The sequence below is a fragment of the Vigna umbellata genome, chromosome 3 (genome assembly GCF_029865625.1).
Source record: "Vigna umbellata cultivar VRB3 chromosome 3, Vumbellata_1.0, whole genome shotgun sequence".
Classification (NCBI taxonomy): domain Eukaryota; kingdom Viridiplantae; phylum Streptophyta; class Magnoliopsida; order Fabales; family Fabaceae; genus Vigna; species Vigna umbellata.
The window spans coordinates 44,354,833-44,373,854 of NC_142167.1; the positions used below are offsets into that span (position 1 = coordinate 44,354,833).

Below are 19,022 nucleotides of genomic sequence, written 5' to 3' on the forward strand. Positions count from 1 at the left end.
GTTTTCCCATAAACCAAACACAACTTCTTTTTAATCTGAATTTGTTTTATTACACTATACTTAGTAATTTAATCATGAAGGAATCAAAAACTTTATTTTAAAGGGTTTCTAAAACACATTTTCCTTTTAATTTACAGTCCATTCTATCTCACCAATTTCAGGATATATAAGACGAAAGAATTTATAAAATATTTATATTATTAAATATATTTTTAATTTAATATTTTTTAAAACATTGTTAGAATTATTCAATGCTATCTTTTAATTTTATTTATTTATTTTAATATAGTTTTATTTTTGTTAAAAAAAGTCAATGGTTCCTTTCAATAAATCGATGTCAATACTATTTAGAGTGTGATAACAACAAAAGACATTGAATAAGTCCAACCACTTTGGTGTCTTACCATCATATATAATCTATTTTATCATCCCAATTTTAATTTTAGATTGATTTATGTCTGATCAAAATAAATATATAACATTTTCATTTATATATTTGAGTACATTATTATTCTTAATGTTGATAAGTGTAGGTTTTTCCTGGTTAATATTACTTTTAGGACATTTATCTATTTGAGTTTAAAAGTAAAGTACATCTAAATGAAGGTTTCTCACTTTGAAGAATACCCATTTAGTTCAACAAAAATAAAAATATTGAATGAATTTCTGATTTATAAAAATCAAAATATTTAAATAAAATCATAAAATAGTTCTGATTGTTGGGAACAAAGCTAGAGTGTTGATATGGTCATAGGGAAATTGATTATCAAGTTGAGATCCTTAGAATTTCCAAATTAATTTGTAATGAAATATAAAATTCAGTAGTATTAAGTAATTGAAATCACGTATCTATATGTGATAGTGGGATTGTTAGATGGAGAAAACTCAATTCTAACACTATTTTCAGTATTTATACAATATATTAATTTTTCAAATAAGATAAAAGTCAACTTTATAAGATTGATATAAGTGTAGATAATGTATATATACTTTACACGATTGAAATATAATAAAAAAAATAGGATAACACTGAGAACTTAAGATATGTAATAATACTTATTTTATATTTATTTTGAGTTTTATTCAGAAATGTGATATATGTGAATCATTTTATTTTTTACTTTCTGTATTTTATAATTTATTTTAAAGGTGTCACATGAAATAAGACAACCCTTTCTCTCAATGTTAATTTCATTGATTGATACACTCACCAACTTAGTAACACCAACTAAATTTAAAAGACTAATGTCCTATATTGAGAGGGACTTGAATTAAAAGTAGTGATCATAATTGCAAAATCTTTAAGCTTTGATGGTTTCTCTTCATGTTTTATTTAATAAACTTTACAGTTTAAACTAATGAGAGGAAAAATCTCAATGAATGAAAATCCTAGTGATACAACATCATACACTTCATGCACAAACCATTATATAACATGACATACTTCGAATTTTATCATATTTTGAAGTCACATACAAAAATCATGACATCAAAATACGCACATTCACAATAGCTGCTGCATGCGTTTCACATTAAAAATACATCAGACAACCAACTTTTGTCCATTATATATGGTAAAACCAGTTCAGGGTCATGAAGCAGATCATTCTGATATGCAATTTTCATTATTGAGACAACACTATACACATGCAACCTATCGTTTTTCTGTTTGCTCAGCTTTGATGCCCGGAAGCACTTTTAAGGTGTGACAGCCGATCAGCCAAGATCAAGGAAACATACCCTCAAGAAACTCATCTAAGTTATCATCGTCGTCATGGTCATCATCATCAATAATTTTACGACTGGACGAAGTCAAAGCCTTTTTGCCTGTAAATACATTGTCAAGAAAGTTAAAGTTTGTAACTACAATTAAATTTAAGGACAATATTTGATAGGAAACTACTGGTGTATAGGAGAAGGAGAGATGTTATACAGCCTAACTGCCAAGGCAGTTATGTAGGTTGGTATAAAAGGGGGTTGGGCTGTTAGGCGAGAGTTAGTTTTTGAAGTCTTATTAGTTGACAGGTACCCATAGGTCCTGTAGGGGGAGGTTAAGCTCTCTGAGAAACCCATTGTATCAGACATGCTGGATGGTTGTTAATACAAAGGAGATTATACAATTCTATGTTGTGAGTGTGTGCTTTTTGGTGTGTAAAATTGTTTTCCCTTAGGTTCTTGATTAGAGAACCTAACAATTGGTCCGACCTGTCGGATCAAGAAGGCGAAAGGATCAGCGATGAATAGCCAAACGGAGGGGAGATTGGACAATCTGGAGATTACGGTGGAGGGAATTAAAGATGAGGCGGCCGCGATCAGACGCGACTTACAGCAAATGATGAGGATGATAGGGGGAGTTCAGAATCAGCAGGGAGGTGGCACGGAAGGGAGTAGCAACTCTGTGAATGATAACCCCGAGATACATAACGCCGAACGACGCGACAATGGGGGATTACCTCCGAATTGGCGGAAGAGAGTGGAATTGCCATCGTTTGAAGGGGTGCAGCCGCATAGTTGGATTAACAGAGCGGAACGGTTTTTTGACATACAGAGGGTGGCTGAGGAGGATAAGGTTGAACTTGCATACATTAGCATGGAAGGGAGCGCGAGTTATTGGTTGAAATATAGGAGGGAAAAAACCAAGAATCGTTCTTGGCTGGGATTGAAAGCTGGGCTGATTAATCGCTTCGGAGGTGGGTTCAGGGGGACCGTGTACGAATAGATGGCGACACTGAGGCAAGATGGGACGGTGGAGGAATTTGTCAGGAGTTTTGAGACACTATTGGGCCAGACCCAGGGGCTGGCGGAGGAGCTGATATTGGGATTCTTTTTAGCGGGGCTACGCGAAGATATCAAAGGCCAAGTACGAATCCAAGATCCGCCAGATTTGATGATCGCCATAAGGGTGGCGAGAGATGTGGAAGACGCCATGAACAGAGCACGCGGAGGCGTCTGGAACGGGGTGAAAGTTAATGCAGTGAGTACGCGAGGCTCTTCGACGATCGTTAGAAACGACAGCGATCGGAATTTCACTACGCGCGCGCGCGCGGGGGGGGGGGGGGGGGGGGGGGGGGGCGAGGGAGTTGGTACGACCAGAAGGGAAGTATCGTCGACGGCGAGTAATATACATGCAAGAGGTAATACCACCGCGGGAGGCGATAACAGGGGAAGAATGGTAAGAAACTTACCTTATCCCGAGTTTCTGAAGAGGAGGGAAGAAGGTAGGTGTTTTAGGTGCGGGGGCCCATTTGCTCCGGGTCATCGGTGTTCGGAGAAAAGCCTATGAGTTTTGTTGTTAGCGGAGGACGAGGAGGAAGAGGCGGTTGAAGAGTCGAACTCGGAAAATAATCATATGGAATTATCCGCGTGTTCAGCGGAAGGGATGATGCCTCCCAAGACCATGAAGTTGGCCGAGTTGATTGGGGAAAAGAGGGTGGTAGTCCTCATCGATAGCGGGGCCAGCCACAACTTCATTAGTCGGAGCGTGGTGGATGAGTTGCGATTGTCGATGACAGATACGCCGGCGTACGCTGTGAGTCTAGGTGATGGGCATAAGAAATGGACGAGTGGACGATGTGAGAAGGTTGGATTAAAATTGGGAGACGTCACCGTGGAGGAAGAATTGCATGTGTTTGAACTAGGGGGTGTTGATGTGATACTGGGAATCGCGTGGTTGGCGACATTAGGGGAAGTAGTGATCAACTGGAAAGAGATGTTCATGAAGTATGTCGTGGAGGGCGAGAAGAGGATTATAAAAGGAGACCCAGCGCTGTCCAGACAGCTGGTGAAGCCAGAAGCATTGTTGAAGATAGTGGATGCTGAGTCATGGATATTGGTTTGGGATTTGGGCCTAGTGGAGCAGGAGCCAGTCGGTAAGTTGACGGATGATTTGACAGAAGAGCAGGGAGTGGAGCTGAGAGCAGTTTTGCAGACCCACTATCGGGTGTTCCAGGAGAGAGAAGGGTTACCTCCCCACCGAAACGCACAACACAGGATTGTGCTTAAAGAGGGGATCAATCCCATAAATGTCCGCCCCTATCGGTACCCATACCTCATGAAGGAAGAGATTGAAACACAGGTCAAAGATATGCTGAAAGCGGGAATTATACGGCCAAGTCAAAGCCCGTACTCCAGTCCCGTGATTTTGGTGAAGAAGAAAGACGGGAGTTGGCGATTCTGCGTGGACTACAGGGCGCTGAACAAGGCTACCGTTCCCGATAAATTCCCAATACCCGTGATTGAGGAGCTGCTGGATGAGCTCAAGGGTGCAAGGTATTTTTCCAAGCTGGATCTCAAGGCCGGTTATCATCAGATACGAATGGGGGAAGACGATATTCATAAAACTGCTTTCCGAACACATCAGGGCCTGTTTGAATTTTTGGTGATGCCCTTCGGATTAACAAACGCTCCGGCGACATTCCAAAGTGCTATGAACAGCTTAATGTCGCCTTACTTGAGGAAGTGGGTACTCGTCTTTTTCGATGATATTTTAGTGTACAGTACCACGTGGGCAGAGCATCTGAAACATTTGAAACTGGTGCTGCAGTTGCTGGAGCAACAGAGTTGGGTGGCAAATCAAAAAAAATGCGAGTTTGGGAAGCAAAAAATTCAATATCTTGGCCATCAGATTTCAGAGAAAGGAGTGGAGATGGACCGAGATAAGATTAAGGCTGTGCTGGAGTGGGAAGAGCCTAGGAATTTGAAGGCGCTAAGGGGTTTTTTAGGCTTAACAGGTTACTACAGGAGGTTCGTCCAGAGATACGGGGAGTTGGCCAAACCCCTGACGGAATTATTAAAAAAAGGGAAGTTTGAATGGTCAGAACGAGCTCGGACAGCTATGGCCGCTCTGAAATCTGCTATGACGTCGGCACCAGTTTTGGTGTTGCCTGATTTTACTCAGGAATTTCATGTGGAGTGCGATGCATCGGGGAGTGGAGTGGGGGCTGTGTTGATGCAAAACCGAAAGCCAATTGCTTTCTTTAGCAAGGCGTTATCAGAAGGGTCCCGTAGTAAGTCCATATACGAGAAAGAATTGATGGCCTTGGTAATGGCCATCCAACACTGGCGGCCCTATCTATTAGGGAGGAGGTTTGTGGTCCATTCAGATCAGCGAAGCCTAAAATACTTGTTACAACAGAGGATTACCACCCATAGCCAACAGAATTGGATAGCTAAATTAATGGGCTATGATTTTGATATCGTTTACAAAACGGGAAGCTCAAACAGGGTTGCGGATGCTTTGTCTAGAAAGGAAGAAGGAGGTATGGAGGAGGGAGAGTTGCGGGCTATCTCCAGACCATACTGGCATGATTTCCAGGAAATATTAAGAGAAGTGGAGGAGGATGACACACTTAGAAAAATAATGGAGGATATCCGGGGGAACCCAAACAGCCACGCATCTTACACGTTAGAGAATGATCGTTTACACTACAAAGGGAGATTGGTATTATCGGCTAAATCAGGTTGGATTCCCAAGTTGTTAGCGGAGTTTCACGTGACAAGCACCGGAGGCCATTCGGGGGTTTTTCGCACATACCGGCGAATAGCTCAATCACTGTATTGGTTGGGAATGAAGAAAACGATTACTGAGTTTGTGGCGAGGTGTGTGATTTGTCAGCAGCATAAGTACTTGGCTGCTTCCCCCCAGGGTCTCCTACAACCTCTGTCCATTCCTCAGGCTATTTGGGAGGAGGTAAGCCTTGATTTTATTGTGAAGTTACCCAAATCTCAGGGTTTTGACGCGATACTGGTAGTGGTCGACAGACTCAGTAAATATGGCCACTTCATAGCGCTAAAACATCCATATTCGGCTCGTACTGTAGCAGAAGCATTCATCCAAGACATAGTACGGCTGCACAGGATCCCTGTATCCATAGTCAGTGATAGGGATCCCCTATTTTTAAGTGTGTTCTGGAGGGAGCTTTTCAAAATGCAAGGTACCCAGCTCAAAATGAGCACGGCCTACCATCCAGAAACGGATGGCCAAACAGAAGTATTGAACAGAATCTTGGAGGGGTATTTGAGGTGTTTTTGCTCCGAGCAGCCTAGGAGTTGGAAGCAGATGCTATCATGGGCCGAATACTGGTATAATACCAGTTACCAAAGTGCAGCAAGGTGTTCCCCATTCGAAATTGTCTATGGGCGAGCACCACCAACCTTGAGTCGTTTTATTCCAGGAGAGACGGCGGTGGAGACTGTGGCCCAAGATTTGATGACCAGAGATGAGGCTCTAAAACAACTCAAGATACATTTAAGGCAGTCTCAGGAGGCAATGGTTAAACAGGCGAATAAACGGAGGAGGGCAGCGAATGTTAATGTAGGGGATTGGGTCTACTTAAAGATTAGACCCCACAGACAGTCATCCATGCCAGTCCGCTTACATCCGAAACTTTCAGCACGCTACTATGGGCCTTTTCGGGTGTTACAGCAGGTGGGGAAGGTAGCTTTTCGTTTACAATTACCCGAGACAGCCCGGATACACCCAATTTTTCACGTATCCCAATTGAAGAAAGCGGTGGGAGAGCAGAGGGTTGAAAAGGAACTTCCAGCTGAGTTGCAGGCAGAGGGACCCATGTTTTGGCCTGTCAAACTGCTGGACAGGAGGCAGAGACAAATGGGAGCAGAAGAAATACCTCAGGTTTTGGTTGAGTGGCAAGAAGGAGGACAAGAGGGAGCGACGTGGGAAGATGTGGCGACTATGCAGGAACAGTATCTTGAATTCAACCTTGGGGACAAGGTTGTTGGAGAGGAGGGGCGTAATGATAGGAAACTACTGGTGTATAGGAGAAGGAGAGATGTTATACAGCCTAACTGCCAAGGCAGTTAGGTAGGTTGGTATAAAAGGGGGTTGGGCTGTTAGGCGAGAGTTAGTTTTTGAAGTCTTATTAGTTGACAGGTACCCATAGGTCCTGTAGGGGGAGGTTAAGCTCTCTGAGAAACCCATTGTATCAGACATGCTGGATGGTTGTTAATACAAAGGAGATTATACAATTCTATGTTGTGAGTGTGTGCTTTTTGGTGTGTAAAATTGTTTTCCCTTAGGTTCTTGATTAGAGAACCTAACAATATTTCAGAAGCATATAAAGGTTTTGCAAACATTTGGATGGAGCAATAGAGAAGCAAGTCAAGCAGACAGTGAGCTTTTCATTCATCATGCTTAAACACAGATGAATCACATTTCCCTAGAATCACCATTCAAATCAGAGAAAAGATGTATGTTTTAATTTGACCAATTGCTACCAGTCAAATTTTTTACCCTATTAGAACAAGGTGTCATGTCATTATAGCGATCAGAAACTAGTCCCAATGTTTTTCATTTCCAGAAAAATGCTTTTAAACAGTTTTCCAACCAAACTGCTCATTAGACATGTCTTAATTTACAACAAGATTAATTATAACAAGTGGACAAGCTTTGAGAAAGAGGCTAAAGATAATGACCAAAGATTAGGCAAATATTCTAAGAGTAGAAGCTACAATACAATAACCTCATATCCACATACATTTTGAAAGCTTGGAAAATCCCCTCTAATGTTTTCCTTTCAAGTACAATTCAATTGAATTTTAAGAAAATAGGATGGAAAATTAATCATTACAAAACCAAACAAGCCTACTAAAAGATATGAAACGCATTGTCAGTCTTCGTTAAATAAATTAGAGTATCAAGCACAACAATTGGTGCATTACATATTTGGTTATGCTTAGATGAATCAACAGGAATGGAATGTGTTAGGGCCACAGAAGTGAAGGCCCCAATCGAGAATGCGGAGCATTTGCAGGTGCAACCAAATTAGGGGCATAAGATTTGGCAAGTATATTGAAGAAGGGGTGGGAGAGAAATCTATGGGAATGAGAGAACCTATCACATGTAATGAGTATGACAAGGTAGTGGCAAGAGAGGGAAAGAGGCTTAGCATTCTATTATTTTTGTTTCGGTTGAAAGCTGAGCACAGGTGCTGTACACTCTGAAGGAACTGGACTCTGCTATACATGTGGGAAAACTCTCTAATCTTTCTCATACAAATGATAAATTATCCAAGTCGATTCTTCAACATTAATAAATTATAAATCAAAAACACAGATTTTCATGCCAATATGTAAAACTGGAACTGAACTTATAAAGGTAGTGTAAGTTCAAACCTTTTCTCTTTCTCTCGTCGCTTTCTTGGTAATCATCTAGATCATCATCACTCTTTGAACGATTCCTATAAATAAAAGAACTTAATCTCCACTTCTTCTAGCCAAAAAGAGGGGGAAAAAGTATGATCAGGGAGAGCATTGTTCTTACCTCTTTCGCCTATCTTGATCTTGTTGCCTTTTTTCTAACTGCTCCTTTTCTTTCTTCCTCTTATAGTTGAGTTTGCATGCACATCTATTAAAAAATAACCAAGAAAAAAATGAAATACAAAGTTGATTTTTGCACAACCTTCAATGAGTAAAAAGTCACACAAAACCCTTAATAGCACAAGTACTAACATTTGGTATGGAAGAAAGACAACGGCATATACACAAAACCAGCATTGGCACACACTGACTCACCGCTCACATGTTACCAACTTAACTAGGGCTTGTTTGTTTTCTCCAGCTTCAAAGTAACAAAAGTTCACCTGTAATATGGAGCAAATAGAATAAAGCATTGGAAACACGTGATGAGATATTCACAAATTAATCTCCTTGGCCCTCAAACATAACAAAGCTGCTTATAGAATAATCAACAAAGAAGTGTGTTGAGAGAAAAAAAAATATAAGCATATGCAGAAAAACACATATCTCAACTATACCAATGGATCCAACATTTATACTTATAGAATGTATAGAATAAATCAAACATATCATGTTCATAATTAGAGGTGTGTTCATAACATATTATCATTGATTGAAATATATTAAGAATCACAAAATTAAAAGTGGAACTAATAAAATTGGGAGCAGGATCCAAATAATTTAATTATTCCCAGTTCATTTCAACCAATTAAAGAGTGTATCCGAAAGTGTTATTAGTGTTTCTCTTTTGGGATTATATTAACATGATACAATGTGTTAGCAAAATGATGAAGAAGTTTTGATGATGTCCAAATCAAGTCAAGAAGTATCAAGTTTCAAGAAGATCATTTGAAGACTTGTATTATTATATAAAGCTTTTGTAGTAATTGGAATTAAGTGTTTAGGACTTAGATTCTTAGTAGTTTTTGGTTCCATGTGCTTTCATAGTTCAAATTTGATGTTTAGAGTAAAAAATGTACCGTATTAATCAATTAAGTCTAGTAATAATCGATTAAATCGATAGGAGCTGAAAAACTCTAGCTGGCTTCGTAATAATCGATTAAAACTTACTTTAATCGATTAAAATGTAAATTAATCATTAAAAGTGACCGTTGGAGTTTTCTAGCCGTTAAAACTAGCCGTTGCACTCGTTTTAATCGATTAACAATGATATTAATCGATTAAAAGCATTAAATGGCTGGAAACTAAGAACGGAAGAGTATTTGCTTGAGTCTATAAATAGGCTCTCATTTTCCATCAACAGAAACTCTTCCCTTGTGCTTTAGTACTTAGAAATCATTGAGATTTGTGTGTTCTTGTTCGGCTTGTGAAACTCGTGTCTGTGGAACTAGTGAAGTGCTGCTGCGGTGACAGAGGAAATAGCCGGTTCATCCTTAGTGTGTCTGAGGAGGTGTTCGGAAGAGGAAGTTCATCCTTCGTGAAGTATTCGGAGGAAGTGTTTCATCCTTTGTGAAGACTCAAAGGAGGTGCAGGTTCATCTCTTGTGGTCTCAAGAGAGGTGATCTAAACTTTTACAAATTATTTCTTTGTGATTGTAATTTGTAATCGTTTTGTGAGTAGTGAACTGTTTATCTTGTTTTGAGATAAGCGACTGGACGTAGGATTGGTAAGATCCGAACCAGGATAAAATCATCTGTGCAAATTTCTCTCAACTTTACTCTTGTTATTCATTTATATTATCTGCTTAGTAAGTAAAATTGAGAAGAAATTTAAAAGGTACACGTTCGTATTAAAAACCCTCTTGGTTTGTTATCCCACGCTAACCATTCCGCTGCAGCCGCTCTGACACAATGAACTAAGACACTTGCACGAAAACTAGCCATGATGCTAAAAAATGCATATTTCGACTACACCCATGGATTCAACATTTATATTGATATAATTCGTATAATAAAGCAAACATATATTACTCCTAATTAGAAGAGTGTTTATGAACACATTTCTTTCACACTATCATGGGTTGAAATTTATCAGAACCACTATTGTAAGTGGAGTGGAACTAAAGAAATTGGGAACAGAACCCACAAATGTAATGATCCCCAATAAATTTCAATCAATGATGAAGAGTTTATTTGAGAGTGTGTAATTAGTGTTTCTCTTTCTAATTATTTATGACCATTATACACTGAACCAAAACACTTGCACTGAAACCAAACATAGTAAACAGCATAACACAATCCAAAACAAAGACAAAACATATAAAATAACAAATCCTTTACCTACTAGGTAGGATCAATTGACGCAATTAGACTACCCAAAGCCAATTGTTTAGTTATCAGCATAAAATGCTTACCTCGTAGCTTGTTAAACCATCTTTCTCATTGCAATGCTTGTTACCACATATGAACTGGCCTGGAAAGTTGCATTACCAATCAATTTTAAGTCTGAGAAGGATTCCAAACAGAACAAATGAAAACAACTACTTTTTTCTCACTCTATTGTGGATAAAATTTGAAACCAGGTTTAGTAAATATAAAATATTTAGAGCCGTATTGTCCCTTCTCTTGTGTCACCTTTTATCCCACACTCAGTATATTAAAAAAATTATAAATCTTTTGTGATGTTCTGCTCCTTTAGTTTTGCAAAGCAAACTCTCATGGAGGATAGTAATGTCTTTTCAAAGGTTCTTTCCATTCTTATGTTTACCCATGCTATCTCCAATTTAAAGGTTAAACTTGGCACTTTGCTATGAGTGAGCGGGCTGGTTTAAAAGTAAAGAACTGATATATTTTTTACCTGTGTGAAGTAGTGAAGGCAGCTGGTTGTGAGGTTCTAAAACTGTGTTGACTTCGGAGTTACTTAGTTTAATCCTAAAGCTGCTTCTTAATCTTATGGAAGTGGATGGTAATTTACCCTCATCCAGACCTGTTTTGTATTACATTTTCATCTACTATCCTTTGCTTGGTGATGAGGTGTGAACAAACACAGAAGAGACCATTTTGTATGTTAGGACACAGGAGATCTGTTGCAGGCCCAAGAATGAAGGTGGATTAGGACTTGAAATTTGATGTCTTAAAAGAAGTTTCTTCTTTCCCAAGGTGTTCTTTTTAAAAATTAAATAAATAAGAGTTTCCGCGACAATTTAGAGAATTAAAGATGTAGACACAAAGCCAACAAGTCCGAAAAGAAAGTAATATCATCAATAGAGCATCCTTTAAAAGCCAACAAATTCTACTTCACATTTCAAATTTTTTTTTCTAAGAGGGTGTCTGTTTTTCTATTAAAAGGGTTCAGTTGAACAATTGGCCACTCTAAAGATTAGTTTATAAAACGAATAACATTTAACTGCCTGTAAAAAGTAGGTGAAGTGAAACTAAATTAAACTTAAATAAATTAGACATTAATTAACGAATAACATTTAATTGCCTGTACAAAGTAGGTGAAGTGAAACTAAATTAAACTTAAATACATTAGACATTAATTTTTAACCAACAAGTTTCTCTTCTTGCTAGCAATTTGATAAGATCTTGCGTATTATGGGGTGTCAAAGCCCACATCAAGCAGTATGGGATATTTGGTGAAGTATTTAAGTGTTTGGTCATTACCCCTATAGCTAGCTTTTGGAGGTGAGTTCCGCTAGTGTTTGGGTACTTACCCAATTTATATTAAAATACTATAGCCAGTGAAATAACTTTTGATACCTTTGCCAGACATGACTTCCTTCTCTGTCCTCCACCTGAGGCCAATCTAAAAAGAAAAATGCAATTTATCAGCATAACATTAATGATGTACTCTACTTAAAATGTGTTTCTAGACTTCATAAAATCCCTCGATCACCAAGACCCCATGAAAAACATATAAAGAAAACACCTCTTCTTTAACTCAAAATTTTAAGCAGTTTACTTTACAAAATAATAATGCAAAATAGCTTTTGATACTTTCAAAAAAAGATTACGATGCTTTTTCACAGGAATCTATGAATATAGTTGAGCCAGTAAGATATAAGGTATAATGACTACCGACTAGTGGCAGCTCAACAACGTGTTCAGGCAAAAAGGTGGAGAAATAGGTAAAAAATTATTGCCCATAGGTGCCAGAGTGATTTACCAAAACCAAAATAAAATGATTAAACCATTATTTTATATGTCCAAAGAGAAAGGGTCAGCATCATTCAAGCCCTCAATAGATTGAATCCTTCTGTACACTTTGCTACATCTGGAAAAATACAGAATGGAAATATTAACTTTCAGGAAGTAAACTGATGCAAAAAATTGTCAGGGGCTCAATTGATACTGACCATATCTCTTGAAGACCAAACTAGAGTTTCAGTCACAAGAATAAGCACAAAAGATTGCCAAATTTAGCAATCCGAAAAGATATATTCTAAAAGTAATGAATAATTACCTTACCACTCTTGTATTGTGACATGTCAGCTAGGCAGTATCTTGAAAGGATTAAGGTACAAGCAAACAAGTACAACAAAATTCAATAGCCCTAAAATTAGTTGGTTAATGCAAGGTGGTAAACCATGATAAAAACAAATAAATATCAGTATTTTCCCATCAACAAACTCCAGGCCAAAACTACTTTTGGGTAATATTCACAAATGAAGTCAGCAAAAGATTTATCAAATAAAAATTCACAAATGTCTGGTATACTAGGTACAAAGTAAAAAAGCTCCAAGTTGTTAAGGCGAGAAAGAGATAAATCATTGGGAGAAACAAAAGGACAGACTGCTCTATAGAATGGCCCCAATAAGTTCAGGTTCCAAAGGGAAATGCCTTGTAGTTATGGAAGGACAGATCATATATGTAATTAATGATAGTATTTCCTTAGTCTCATTTGCCATGATGCCATCAAAAAGAGATTGCAGAAGTTCAATTATTTAGGGAAAAAACGAAACGAAAACAAAATTTACTCTAGAGAACAAAAATATCAAGATTTAAATATACAGGACAAATGAAGGTAAGTACTTAGACTCCAGTCCACAACTGTCATTCCCATATTGGTATGAGTCAGAAGCAATGTCAATCATAAACTTCTTATTCCTTTCATGTAAGTTATTTTATATAAAATGCTCAATGGAAGAGGGACCAAGTTGGTAAATTGGATGCAAAATCTAATCCATAGAAATCTCTAAATCTCTTACATGTGCTTTGTTCTCTTACATGTGCATTGTTCGTATTCCAAAACCAACTAATTTCATCAAACTTCAAATTAAAACCAAATGCTAATATTACATAAATAAATAAAAGAAACCATCACTCCTACCATATAAATAGTACTACTAAAATAATGGACATGTTTGCAAAGGATACTCCTTAAAAAGCTTGTCATAATAACGCTTGACTAGCCTTTGTTCCCACGATGGATTCATATCATCTTCCTCTGACCGAATGAATCTTGCAATATTTGGATTAGCAACATTAAAATTCTGACACAGATAAACAAATTGAGAGAAGAGATGATAATGCAGGAAGGTAAAATTCGTTCCCAATAATAAAAAAGAAATTCATCTTCATAAGGTAAGATTCAAAAGTATCTTATGTAGGGTAAAAAATTCAGATTCACAATACTTTCAATGGAGTTGAACACGCATGAAATGACAGAAACCCATTACGCTATTGCTAGGAAAAGGCTGATTTCATACGAGGGTCAAATATAAGTAGGGCATCCCGTACTCCTCTGATCATGATTTCACTCGCATAGCTAGGTAAAATCACATAAAAGTTTTAAGAAAACACATGGAAATGTTGTAGATTCTATCATAAAAGAAATCTCGAAGATAAAAGGGATAGCCACTAAATGTGAAAAAGGAGTAAGGAAAATAATAGAAATTTAACTGGAAAAAGTAAGGAGGGCAGGCTTATTTCTTATTGTAAAACAAGAGAAGAAAAACTAAGCCAAGGCAACAGTTTCAAGCAATATAACAAAAGGAAACAAACTCCACCAGCTTTAGCTTAAATAAGGCAATATAACAAGCTTACCTGTATCCTTCTCTCAGTGTATCTTGATCTGTTTTAATAGGCAACTTCAAGTTTGAAGGTCGTTCTTTTCCATAAAAATTAACTGTAGTTACAAAAAGAGAAAATCTAAGAAGAAATTCTGGATGAGAAAGAATACAGTTAAACCAAAGAAAAACTAAGCTGAAATTTCACCAAAAACTGAAGTATTCTCTAGCAGGACCTAGATGGTAAATAACTACAAGCAGATAAACAGAAAATAATTCAGTAAACTACAGTAGATGATAACATCCGTCATGGCAACAGCAGTAGAATAAGCCCTATTCTCAGTAGTTTGGGGCTAGTTATCCCAATTAAACAATTTCGTTGTAGTTTTCTAGAAAATTAAATTACCCAAAAGGCAATTCCGATCAAGGTATCATTTTATTAGTTATTTATCGCTCCATCAAATTTCCAACAGGTCACTGGAAACAAATAAAACAAAGCTGCCAACACATTCTGATCACCAACACAAGGAACAAAGAAGAATACAAACAAACTTGTCTACCGCTACTCCTTTTGCTCTGAATTAGCAGAACTTGCTAGTAACAAAAGAAAAAATCAGTGGTACGTGCAAAGATGGGTATTTTTAAAGATACAGATCCTCTGAAGTGACCAAGGTACAGTAATCTGATGATAAAAATGAACTGTTAATATATTAATATATTCATGATTTCTTATGCATGTGAGCCATAACAAGTACATCAACAGCTGATTTCCTCATCAACAATCCAGATTACTTTGCTCACATTTCACTTTAGAGAAATGAGATCCATACTTCAATACTAGTATCAGGATGATTGTAGCCTCCTTCCAACTCAGTGGAGGAAACTGTTCATCATCCATTCGCTATAGGACATTATTATATGAACCAGCCAAATAGAAAACTATGAATTTGTTCAGTTCCTTACAGTCCATCAACCCTAAACAAAACCATTTCTATCACGAAACGAAACTTCTTCGAAAGAACTTTGATTTTATTTTTGAGGTAACCTAAGTATTCAATAATAAATGATTAAAGCTTTCATAACATAATTAAACACATGTAAGGATGATTGTAGCCTCCTTTCATCTCAGTGGAGGAAACTGTTCATCACCCATTTGCTATAGGACATTGTTATAAGGAACCAACCACTTCAACAGGCATAAATATGTTCAGATCCTTATTGTCCATCAACGCTAAACAAAACTACAATTGTTATACCAAACCAAAACAACATTCATCAAGAAACAGGAATTTTTTCAACAGTACTTTATTTAAAAAAAAAAACTAATAATAATAATAATATATGATTAAAGATTTTGTTGCAGAAACATTACCGTAATCATTGATGAATTTTTTGTGACGGTCGTATGCATTGAGGCCTCGAATATGCCACTGATACTGCCTGCGATTCCAATTAGGATAAAGTTAGGTTTATCAAAATAGAATTCGCCCGAATCCAAACGAATCAAATTATTATTAAAAAAAAACAAACAGTGCTTACTGCTTTCTCTCTTCTTTGTCGAAAATGGTGGATTTGAGGGACCCAAACGATGCCATGGTTATGAGAACAAGAAAAATGAAGTAAAGCAATTGGAATTTTGTTTCCTTTGCTTTGCCCTTTCCCTGTGAAGGCAAAACAACCCTCAAATTGGGTTTCCTCACTTCTGCAACCCTTAACTCTAACCCTTTTCTTATTTAATTTAAATATTTTTTATAATAATCTCCCTAATGACAAATTTTTTTCACTTTATAACACCACAAAATCTTCTCAGAAAAATACAAAAGAAATTAATTCACAAAAAACATACAACCTTTTTAAAACACGGTCGAATCGTGTACGTATTAAAAAGAATAGTTTCTTCTTATATCTCCAAAACCCCTCTTGCACAGTCATATAAAAAAAATCAATTTCTGTTTTTTTTTAATTATATAATTTGAAAATAAAATATAACTAGCATAAGTTGAGTAAGATTAAGAAAAAAATAGATTAAATTATACAATTTGAAAGCTTTAAAAAAAGAAATAGACGGTACATGAGTCAAGAATCACAATTAACACTCCTTCATATTTTTCTTTTGTCAATCTTCTAACATCGTCTTAAGTCTATGTTATAGGGTTATCCTTAGTTTTTTGTCTTTAATTTCCAAACCGAATGAATGAGTACTTGTTGTGAGAACCTGAATAATTAAGCGCTTTAATCACACACTCTGAACCCCATTTAATGCACTGTGCCACGTCAAAACCCACTCTGCATGCGCCGGCCATGTGTCACTGAGGGAACGTCCAAAAATGTTGGTGGAAAACAAGTGGCGTGCAGAGGATGGACGTTCGTCCAGCGCGGGAAGGGAAATTCACCCTCTGCATGCGCTGACGCCATCTGTCACGTCCGGAGCTTCTAAAAGCTGTAGTGGAAGCCAGGTGGCCGTACGTGGTTGCATGATCGTTCGGCGAGGAAGAGAAAATGATTTCTCTGAAAAACACTTTCTCTCATTTCTGCATTCATCTTCTTCTCCACGAAACTCTGGCCATTTCTTTTCTCCAGCTTCTCTCTAAACTCTTTTCATCTTCTCTCTAAGATCACTCACCACCAACATCTCTACTTCCATTTCAGAACTATAGGATCGTTCACTGTGTCGTGGGCTTTCAGTTGAACCGAGCGGAACTGAAATCTGAACTGGTAAGTTTTCGAACCCTAAAACGCTCCGTTCAGAGTTGCATGCGGACGCTGGTCCTGCTGCATGTTAGAGTATAAGCTGAGTTTGTCTCCGTTTCTTGTGGTTAGATTTAGTGAAACATCCGAAGAGCACGTTGAGGGTAGGAATCTGTATTTGGACAAGATAAACGCATACGCTTAGGGAGTTCATTGCTAGACCAGGTAAGGGAAGCTTTAGTAATTTAATTTAATACTTGTTGATGTTTATGAAATGCCTGAAGTATACTGGATGTCTGAAATGTATGAAATGTTTGATGGTTTAAGCATGCGTGAATGAACTCTGTTGTTGTACTGGATGTATATTTGTAAGATTGGTTGCACTGTATGTTGAGAATTGAGAATGAAACGTATGATCTGGAATATGATTGAATTCTGTATGAGATGAAAAGATAATATGAATTCTGTAATGTATGAGATTTATGGTGGAGAAAAATCATAAGTTAGGAATCGTATGAACTCTGTAAAGTCATTATAAACTGAAAAATCTGGAACAACATCATTTCTCTGATTTAACAATTACGCTCGTCCTTGTACGGTCATATACCATTCGTCTTCTCTAAAATTGAATTAGAGTTAAATTCTTTCTTTTGGAAAGAATTCTGTTTTAGAACGAGCGTCCCCATTTGAAATGCTAATTGAGTGTTCGTCCTAAGTGGCGTTCGGCCTTAGACCGAACGCTCGTTCAAAAAGATAAATGATAAGGAGCGCTCGTCCTTATGTCGAGCGTTCGTCCTTGATAAGTAGCGCTCGCCCTCATGTCGAGCGTGCGTCTTTGGTAGTGTTCGACCTTATGTCGAGTGTTCGTCTTTGATAGCGTTCGACCTCATGTCGAGCGTGCGTCTTTGGTAGCGTTCGACCTTATGTCGAGTGTTCGTCTTTGATAGCGTTCGACCTTATGTCGAGCGTTCGTCTTTGGTAGCGTTCGATCTCATGTCGAGCGTTCGTCTTAAACGGCGTACGGTATTCTACCAAGCGTTCGTCCGAGATAGCGCTCGGCTTTATAACGAGCGTCCGTTTTCTAAATCGCGCAAGGTCTCCTATCCAGCGCTCGTACTAATTGAATAGTTATTGATTTCTAAATAGCGTTCGTCCTAATTCTAAATATCGTTCGTTCCGATCACAAATAGCGTTCGTCCTGATTTCTAAATAGCGTTCGTCCCGATATTAAATAGCGTTCGTTTATACAGTTAATTAACGTTCGTCTTTTTAAAGAAGTGTAACTAAGAATGAAAGTGTGATGTTGAGTGAATTATGAAGTGTGCGAACCATATATGAGATGAGATTATGATTTTGGAATTTGAACGAGCGTTCCAAGGAGGAACGTCTCTATGAAAGATTATGATGAGTTGTAAAGTGTGACCATGGTAAAATCGCTGATGGCTGATCATCCTGATATTCCGTGAGTGCTCTTCTCATGTAGAGGAGAGTAGGTCATGCGTGGGAATGGCAGGAGGCCCTAGCCCTATTGAGTACTTTGAGGCTGATAGGGTTAACCTCGGTTGGCAGCTGATGAGGGTCCCAGTTACTACACCAACCGGGTGCATGAACGCCTGCGGTTACATGGATTCACACAGTCCGGACGGTCGGTCTTAGGAGAGTTTTGGATGAATCCTATTATGCTTCGATGTATTGATGCATGTCTGGTGTGTTAAATTCGTATGTTAAATTGTATGTGATATGTATGAATTAAATTACCTAAGCTTACCCTTGCAATTTTCCTTGTGTTGTCTACTGTTTATGTACGTCCGTCTTGTCAATGCAATGATCATCCGTTGTGGATGTGAGCAGATGGAGAGGTGCCACTTGAGACTATGCTGGAAGAAGAAAATTTGGAGGACGCCAACCTAGTCGAAGGGGAAGTTAAGGCCGAGCAGTAGATCGCTCGCTCTTTAGTAGCTGTTAATAGTTTTGTTTATGTTTTAGGACGTTCGGTTACTTATGTTGTAAAACCGTTCGTTGTTAGCGTTCGCTGTTTTTGGGGCTCGACCTTGTAACGCTGAAACTTCTAGCCGTTCGGCTTTTGTCCTCTGTTAGTTGTAAAGACTGTTGACTGTTTACTGTTAATTGTAATTATTTCTAATTAATGGTTATTACTATTTATTGG

General features: G+C 37.8%; 1 protein-coding gene across 1 annotated transcript; it reads right to left on the reverse strand.

Annotated features, from left to right (window-relative positions):
* Positions 1 to 1,406: 1,406 nt before the first annotated feature.
* On the reverse strand, positions 1,407 to 15,980 carry LOC148202618 (uncharacterized). Its single transcript, XM_088110466.1, has 11 exons — positions 15,707 to 15,980; positions 15,540 to 15,607; positions 14,205 to 14,286; positions 13,536 to 13,619; positions 12,622 to 12,661; positions 11,919 to 11,964; positions 10,571 to 10,629; positions 8,533 to 8,600; positions 8,282 to 8,365; positions 8,134 to 8,198; positions 1,407 to 1,827 (listed from the first exon to the last, which is right to left on the reverse strand). Exons 1-11 carry the CDS (start codon positions 15,760 to 15,762, stop codon positions 1,727 to 1,729), a joined length of 753 nt encoding a protein of 250 aa, XP_087966592.1. The 5' UTR covers positions 15,763 to 15,980; the 3' UTR covers positions 1,407 to 1,726.
* Positions 15,981 to 19,022: the final 3,042 nt, after the last annotated feature.

Bases quoted from the DNA above. Each gene is read 5' to 3' on its own strand.
- LOC148202618 (XM_088110466.1), bottom strand. From the start codon at position 15,762: ATGGCATCGTTTGGGTCCCTCAAATCCACCATTTTCGACAAAGAAGAG. The intron at 11,965-12,621 runs GTAATTATTCAT...TTTTCTTTTTAG, and splicing joins CACAATACAAGAGTGGTAAG to ATTGGCCTCAGGTGGAGGAC. The intron at 8,366-8,532 runs GTGAGTCAGTGT...ATTTTTTAATAG, and splicing joins AAGTTGGTAACATGTGAGCG to ATGTGCATGCAAACTCAACT.